The sequence below is a fragment of the Balaenoptera ricei genome, chromosome 8 (assembly GCF_028023285.1).
Source record: "Balaenoptera ricei isolate mBalRic1 chromosome 8, mBalRic1.hap2, whole genome shotgun sequence".
NCBI classification, from domain to species: domain Eukaryota; kingdom Metazoa; phylum Chordata; class Mammalia; order Artiodactyla; family Balaenopteridae; genus Balaenoptera; species Balaenoptera ricei.
The window spans coordinates 42,104,430-42,113,514 of NC_082646.1; the positions used below are offsets into that span (position 1 = coordinate 42,104,430).

The 9,085-nt window shown below is 42.2% G+C and overlaps 1 protein-coding gene across 1 annotated transcript; it reads left to right on the forward strand.

Annotated features, from left to right (window-relative positions):
* Positions 1-3,042: 3,042 nt before the first annotated feature.
* LOC132369719 (lysine-specific demethylase 4D-like) lies at positions 3,043-4,608 on the forward strand. The gene has a single exon (XM_059929392.1). The coding sequence runs from the start codon at positions 3,043-3,045 to the stop codon at positions 4,606-4,608; it is 1,566 nt and encodes a 521-aa protein (XP_059785375.1).
* Positions 4,609-9,085: the final 4,477 nt, after the last annotated feature.

Here is a 9,085-nt window from a genome sequence, read left to right on the forward strand (position 1 = left end):
GATTTCTGGAAATTTCATGTAATGTCTGAAACCTTTATATTAACATATTTCCATACAAATAACCCAAAGAAAGTTTAGTATTAGCTGTTTTTTGTTTGTTTGTTTGTTTGTTTATACTGCAGGTTCTTATTAGTCATCAATTTTATACACCTCAGTGCATACATGTCAATCCCAATCGCCCAATTCAGCACACCACCACCCACACCCCACCGCGGTTTTTCCCCCTTGGTGTCTATACGCTTGTTCTCTACATCTGTGTCTCAACTTCTGCCCTGCAAACCGGTTCATCTGTACCATTTCTCTAGATTCCACATACATGCATTAATATACGATATTTGTTTTTCTCTTTCTGACTTACCTCACTCTGTATGACAGTCTCTAGATCCATCCACGTCTCAACAAATGACTCAATTTCGTTCCTTTTTATGGCTGAGTAATATTCTATTGTATATATGTACCACCACTTCTTTATCCATTTGTCTGTCGATGGGCATTGAGGTTGCTTCCGTGACCTGGCTATTGTAAATAGTGCTGCAATGAACATTGGGGTGCATGTAGTTTTTCAATTATGGTTTTCTCTGTGTATACGCCCAGTAGTGGGATTGCTGGATCATAAGGTAATTCTATTTTTAGCTTCTTAAGGAAACTCTATACTCTTCTCCACAGTGGCTCTATCTATTTACATTCCCACCAACAGTGCAAGAGGGTTCCCTTTTCTCCACACCCTCTCCAGCATTTGTTGTTTGTAGATTTTCTAATGATGCCTATTCTAACTGGTGTGAGGGGATACCTCATTGTAGTTTTGATTTGCATTTCTCTAATAATTAGTGATATTGAGCAGCTTTTCATGCTGATGCATCTCTTTTTCCTAACTTTAATGAGAATGTTACTTTTGTTTCACTGTTAAGAATGATCATTGCTATTTTTTACCTTGAAATTCTTTATCTTACAAAAAAAAGTTTCTCTTGATGCTTTGCAAGTAAGAATTTTAAAATCATGAATGGATTTTCCATTTCATCAAATGCTTTTTTGGTACCTATAAGATGATGATATTTTTCATTTACTTTGTTAATATTCTGAATTATATCATTAAATTTTCCAATGTTCAATCATACTTGCCTTCTATTTGGTCATGATGTATTATTCTTTTACTATATTGCTGCATTTCATTGGATAACATTCCATTTTATGCTTTCCTCTATGCTTATAAACAAAAATGGCCTGTAGCTTTATTTTTTATTGTCCTTTTTTCGTTTGGCTATCAGAGAGCAGAATAGCCTCATCTGAGTAGCTTTCCAACTTTTTCTATAATCTGAAGCAATTTGCACAATAAGAGTTAACTGTTTCTTGAAAGTTTTCTAGATTCACATGCAAAATGATGTGTCTCCTGGACTTTGAGGGGTCATACTTTGAACCAGCTTCTTATACTGGGGTGTTATTCAAGCTTTCTGGTGTTTCTTGCATCCATTTTGGATATGTTTCCTCTCCAGAAATTTATTCTTTTCTCTTGTCTTTTGAAAATGTTGCTGGCAAGTTTCTCCTAAGATTCTCTTTCGAGATTTTAAAAATTCTTTTGTGCACTATTTCATTCCTAGTGGTTTATTTTCCCCTTCTTTCTTATGCTCAGTTACGCCCAGGGTGTATTGCTATCATTAATTTCTTCCAAGAATATTTTTGGTCATCAGTGTTCTGTCTTGTATGTGTTTTCTTTCGTTAATTTTGTCTTTATTCTTTGTTATTTTTTGACTCCTACCCCTTCTTTCTCTTCTTCTATTTTATAGTTTCTTCAATTGAATGTTTAGTTCATATATTTTCAATCACCCTTCTTTTTCCTTTTGGTACAATGAAAGATATCATTCTGTTTTAATGCTTTTCACCCTAAACTATAATTTTAAATTTATTTAAATAATTTAAATAAATTTTTAAAAATTGATTTCATAGAAATTTGTGAAAATCATCATAACTTGAAGAATTATGACAATGAGTCATTCTGATGGCTGTGTAACCAGTACCTGGGTTCACAACAGAATATTCACATTATTCTAGAGACTTCCTCACAGCCCCACTCACAACCTCTCTCTTTCAAAAAGGTAACCACTACTCTGACTTCTAACATAGATTACGTTGGTACCAAAAAATATCATCATCTTATAGGTACCTTTTTATCTTTATATAAATGGAAGCATAGAATAGGTATTCTTTTGAGTCCGGATAATTTTGCTCAGTATTATGTTTATAGAATTATTCTTTAATTTTCATGTAGTTTTTGTTGATCTCATTCCTGTATTGTATTCCATTGTATGAATATACTACAATGTACTTATCCATTCTAATGTTGACTGGCATTTGAGTTGTTTCCAGTGTTTGACTACTGAAATCACGTTGTTCTGAACATTCTTGGACTTGACTTTCATTGCACAGACATACACATATCCTAGGCATGAATCATAGCACATGGGTAAGTTCAATTTTAGTGGATACTGTCCAAATAGGTTTTCAAAGTGAATGTAATGATTTCCGTTCTCCTTACTAGAGTACAAGAATTTCCATTGTTCACAACAACACCATTTCTTGTATTGTCAAACTTATGAAATTTTCGCCTTTATTGGAATATGCAATTAAAGTCCATGGTGGTGTTTTCTTTGTAGTTCCCTTGTAACTATTTCCAACCATCAGTTTTCAACCTGTCTCTATTCTTTTTCTTTTTAGGTTTTGCTTTCAATTCTGCCCTGAAGACACTGCATTTGGGATACCCAGCCAGGGCTGGGTGATTCACTAGATCTCAAGAGGACAGAGCCAAGTGTCAACCAAGGACATCACAGACTTGCAGGCTCAGCCGGCATCAGTCCTGAGCAAGGCTTCTGCCCAGCGTGGAGTCCCCTGGAGAATCAGCAAGCCTAAGAAATATTATCAACTCATTGCATTAAAGTCTACTGCGGGCTCCTGCTGATATACTCCAACCCATTTTTGAAAAAGTAGTGTTTTCCAGCATCCTCACCTGCCCAGAACATACATCAGAACTTGGGAGGTTCCCGCTTATTAATGAAAGCTATGAAGTCTAAGTCCAACTGGGCCCAGAACCCAAGTTGTAGAATAATGGTATTTCATCCAACCAAAGAAGAGTTTAATGATTTCGATAAATACATTGCTTATATGGAATCCCAAGGTGCACACCGAGCAGGCGTGGCGAAGATCATTCCACCCAAGGACTGGAAAGCCAGACAGACCTATGATGATATCAATGACATCTTAATAGCCGCTCCCCTCCAGCAGGTGACTTCTGGGCAGGCAGGTGTGTTTACTCAATACCACAAAAAGAAGAAAGCCATGACCGTGGGTGAGTACCACCACTTAGCAAATAGTGAAAAATACCGGACGCCACCACACTTTGATTTTAAGGACCTGGAGCGAAAATATTGGAAAACACGCCTCTATGATTCACCAGTATATGGTGCGGACGTGAGTGGCTCCTTATTCGATCAAAACACGGAGCAGTGGAACCTTGGACACCTGGGAACCATTCAGGACCTGCTGGAGCAGGAGTGCGGAGTGGTCATCGAGGGCGTCAACACCCCCTACCTGTACTTCGGCATGTGGAAGACCGCCTTCGCCTGGCACACGGAGGACATGGACCTTTACAGCATCAACTACCTGCACTTCGGGGAGCCCAAGACGTGGTACGCGGTGCCCCCGGAGCACGGCCGGCGCCTGGAACGCCTGGCCAGGCAGCTTTTCCCGGGCAGCGCGCGGGGCTGTGAGGCCTTCCTGCGGCACAAGGTGGCTCTCATCTCGCCCACGGTCCTCAAGGACAACGGCATCCCCTTCGATCGGGTCACTCAGGAGGCTGGGGAGTTCATCGTGACCTTTCCCTATGGCTACCACTCTGGCTTCAACCATGGCTTCAACTGCGCGGAGGCCATCAATTTCGCCTGCCCGCGCTGGATCGATTATGGCAAAGCGGCCTCGCAGTGCAGCTGCGGGGAGGCCCGGGTCGCCTTCTCCATGGACGCCTTCGTGCGCATCCTGCAACCGGAGCGCTACGAGCTGTGGAAACGCGGGCAGGAGCGGACCGTGGTGGACCACACGCAGCCCACGGCGCCCGACAGCCAGGTCCTGAACGCCTGGAGGGAGGTCCGCGCGCCCCTGGGAGCCGCTCTCGCCACGAGGCACCACCTGCCCCGCCGCGCTCTGCGCCCCCGCAGGGCTGTAGCCGCGGGCGCAGGGACCAGCCCCCGAGTCCCTGTGCGTGCTGGGTGCCGGCGCCCCTCGCCGGCCCGGGGGTCGTGCTCTGCCGCCCAGTTCGGGGCTGCGGCCACCAGCACCTCCGGCGAGCCCGGCCCGACCCAGCCGCCGACCGCAGGTCCATCCGCCCCGGATCGCCACCCAGCTGGAAGATGTGGCCCTCGTCGTCGTCCTTGGGAACAGGGCCCTCAGGAGCCAGCTGCTCCCCCCAGGGCTAAGAGGAGGCTTTCGTTAGACACAGATCAGGACCCCGAGGCTCCGCCCCTGCCTGTGGAGGCACCCTCGCCGGACAGCGCCGCCCCGCTCAGCCCTGGGCTCCAGCATCCCGCCACGGCTTCTGGCTGTGGTTGTGGCCCCGTCCCCTAAGCCCAGGGGATGCCTTTCTACCCCACTGCTCCTGCGTGGGGATCCTTTGAGACTGGTCATATTTACATTTCAGAGCTTTGGGTATTTGCAGGTCACTAGTCTTGCGTGAGAGTGCCTCCTGTGCTGCCGCTGGACGTGCTGGGTCTGTGGTGTTTACCAAATTCTCCAAAGTTTGTTCTTCCTTCCAGACCCTGGAATCCTTGGACACTGCTAACTCCTGTGTCACAAACTGAGGTTTCATGCACTGGACACTCTAGTGGCTCTGGGAACTAGATCCTGCTGAGGTCGCCAGAGCCCAATCTACCTCACACTCCCATCCTGTGGGCCAGCTCTGGATGCTGCTGAACTTCTAAAGAACTCTGGGCTTTCATTACCCTCCAGTCTCTCTCCTTTTCCTCTTCCCCCTTCTCTTCCCACTTTTCTTGCCAAATTAGGTCCTTTTGACCAATTAGGTCAGTAGAGACTAAGATAATAATTGATAATCTTTCTGAGTCTTTGATGTATTGAAAATATGTTCTCTGCCAGTATGGTAACTAGAATGTTAAAATCTGAGTTTATTAAATATATTAAAAGTAACCAGAATGTTAAAATCTGACTTTATTTTCTGGGTTGTTCAGTCAGTCAACGGAGAGGTGGTCGTTTTTTCTGCACTTTTCTTAATAATTGTATCAAAACATTTCAAGCAAAACTTATTTTTCTGAGCTTGTTGCCTTGTGTGATGTTGGTGAGTGAGTTTGGGGTTGATTGTTGGGTTCCAGCTGGCTGGCTGGGTTGGGGGGTTTTGTTTGCAGGCCTATCTGAAGGATGACTTGGTGGAAATCACCTGGCACTTGGCTGATCCAAGTTGCTAGGAGAGATGAGCAAACAGAGGACAAAAAGTGCCAGCATGTGAAAATCTTCTCTGCAAGTCTCCACTGCCTTCTCAATGCTGTATGTATATTTCACATGGTTAGGTCATTGATACATCCCAAGAAACAAATCCACAAATAAAGGAACAAGACAATTTCAAGTGGGCATATGTTCTGTGAAGAGATTAAAGGGGATGGGATGCTAGTGCAGAATGGGCAGTGTGGTTCCGGTGGGCAGGGAATACTTCATAGAGCAGGAGACCTTTCTGAGTCCCAAATGACAAGAAGGAAGGTCCAGAGCTGATTTCCACTAGGATGAAACAGCAAGTGTAACGGCCCTAACATAGAGCTTGGTGTTCTTGTGTGGACAGAGAGGAAGCTCATTTGTGTCTGGGGCACTGAGAAGGGAGAGGCAGGGTCCAGGGTATGCAGGACCTTGTAGCTCATGTGAAATATTTGAGTTTTTTTCAACTTGAAATGAGAAGGCATTGGAAGTTTAAAAGAGCACTTGACATGATATACTTTACATATCTAACTAATCACCTTAATTGTTCTGTGGACCCCTTGGGGGCAGGAGAAGTAGTTAGTTACAACACCTAAGTAATGCAGGTGAGAATTGATGGTTACTGACTTAGGCCATAGTGTTGAAGATGCACAGAAGTGGCCAAACTCAGAATAAATTTTGGAAATTGAACATGATAGGTTGCATGCAGAAGGAAACAATTCAGAGAATCAAACCACATCTCTCTTCCCTCCAGCTCTCCCCTACAGAAGTTCAGTAAGATTCTGGAATTTGAAGCACCATGTAAAACTAAAGGCAGGACTAATGAAAAAGTTAGACTTGTTTGAAGTTCTGATTGAGGAGTAGCAAAAGCCCACATCTCATCCCTATCACCATGCAGCTAGGCAACTGTGTGGTAGTATATTCTGTGGAAAACTGAAGCTGAGAGACTGAACTCAGGATCCTCAGTGGAGGATGGCAGTGAGATGCTTGGCTGGAAAGATGATTAAGCCCTGTATTGAGACGGTGGAACCGCATGATGGAAGCAGACTGGAATTACTGGGAAGGCAGCAGCCCTGGAGAGCAAGTGGACCATAGTAGATCTCATATGAGCAAGGAGTAAACTTTCATGTGATAAGGAACTGAGATCTTGAGGGCTTTTGGTCCTTTCATTTAGGTCAGTTGTGGATATGGCAGTGCAGAGAAATAAGGGAACTCTGAAAAGTCTCTGTGAAGACAGTAGCCTGGCTCATATTGCCATTTTAAATTTTAGAAACTGAAATTTTCCTTGTTATATTTCAGGGATATCACAATCTCTTCCCGGCAGATACACGCTCCAAATAGCCTAGGATAACAAAATTGGGGGTTTTGAAGGCCAAGAAACAAAAATAAATTTCAGAGAATATTTCTTCCACTATACTCCTTATGTTTTTCACTCACTTTTATACTGGAAACAAAATTTCCTTTGCCTAATAAAGAGTAGCAATGTTAAAAATACAGTTTAGGTTTACCAGTATACTGGTTCCTAAATTAGTCTTCTTGACCTAAGGAGGCATTTCTCAAAAGAAGATATACAAATGGCCAACAGACCCATGAAAAGATGCTCAACATCGCTAATTATTAGAGAAATGCAAATCAAAACCACAGAGAGGTGTCACTTCACACCTGTCAGAATGGCCATCGTCAAAAAGTCTACAAATAATAAATGCTGGAGAGGGTGTGGATGAAAGGGAACCCTCTTACACTTTCGGTGGGAATGCAAATTGGTTCAGCCACTATGGAAAACTGTATGGAGGTTGCTTAAAAAAACTAAAAATAGAGCTACCATATGGTCCAACAATCCCATTCCTAGGCGTATATCCGGAAAAGACGAAAACTCTAATTCGAAAAGATACATGCACCCCAGTGTTCACAGCAGCCCTATTTACAATAGCCAAGACATGGAAACACACCAAGGGCCATCAACAGGTGATTGGTTTAAGAAGAAGTGGTATATACATACCATGGAATATTACTCAGCCACAAAAAGATGATATATTGCCACTTGCAGCAGCATAGATGGACCTAGAGAATGTCATACTAAGTGAAGTAAGACAGAAAAAGACAAATATATCACTTACCTGTGTAATCTAAAAAACAATACAAGTGAATCTATATACAAAACAGAAACAGACTCAAAGACAGAGAAAACAAACTTGTGGTTAGCTAAGGGGAAAAGGAGCAGGGGAGGGATAAATTAGGTGTATGGGATTAACAGATACACACTATTGTACAGAAAACAGATAAGCAATAAGGATTTGTAAAAAAAAAACCAAAACAAACAAAAACAAAACAAAAAAACCCACAAGGATTTGCTATATAGCACAGGGAAGTGTATTCAATATCTTACAATAAGCTATTATGAAAAATAATCTGAAAAAATATGTATATAACAATCACTTTTCTGTACACCTGCAACTAACAAAATATTGCAAATCAACTATATTTCCATTATAAAAAAGTTAGTCTTCTTGAAAGGATCAGGAGCTGAGAGTGGTAATGAAGGGGGTTCATCAAGCAATTCTATTAAAAATTCTATTTTATTTCAAGGCAAGTGACACACTCAATTTGGATACTCACAATCTGGACCACTCTTCTCAAGAAAAGATGCCCAGATCCAGCTGTTCTTCCATGTCCAGTAAGTTGTTGCTATACTTAATCTTGGAAAAGCAAGGGACATTGACAATGACAGTTAAATAAAGGCAAGGATAGAGCCACCTTTGTCTCACTGCCACGATCTCTCCTAGGCCTCTCTCCACTTCTGAGAAATAACAATCACGAGTCCAGTGTATATTCATCAAGTTTGGAGACAAAAGGCTACGAAACGGAAAGGAGTATGTTGTGTGGTTTAAACAACATACCCCCACCATCACCTTTTAAAAAAGTCAATATTACAGTATCAAGATCTAAAGACTTTCCTATCTATAGTCCCTAGTTAGTTCAACGAAGTCCACTAGATCTGTGTAATTTATTTTATTTTATTCGTTCTGGTGCTGATGGACAATAGGGTTATTTGCAAATCTTTGTTATTTCAAAGTATGCTTCACAGAACAGCTTTGTATATAGGATTTCTGGGTTGTATTTATGTTCACTTTTAACTTTTTAGGAAAAGCCACCTTGCCCTCCAATTTCCAGCTCTATTGGCAGTGTGCAAGAGTTCTGGTTTCTCCATATCTTGACCCACTTTTTTATATTGTCAGACCTAATCAAAATGGGCAGAGAATAGCTTCTCTGATTACTAGTGATCATGCACATCTTCTTGTATTTATTGGCCATTTGGATTTCCTCTTTTCTGAATTACCTATTCTAAAGCTCTGCCTACTTTTTTTGGTTTGACTATTTTTTGTTGTTGTTATGTAGAAGTTATGTGATATTCAGGATACTAATTCATTGTCTATTTCATGTATGATGACAAACTTCTCCTAGACTGTAATTTCCTTTAATTTGTTACGTCCTAGTATTAGTGAGGGTTCTGCAGAGTAATAGAACCGATAGGAGGTATGTGTACAGCTCTTAGTAGAGGAACTCATTCATCTGGCTATGGAGGCTGAGGAATCCCACGATCTGTCAGGTGGGCCGTCTGCAAGAT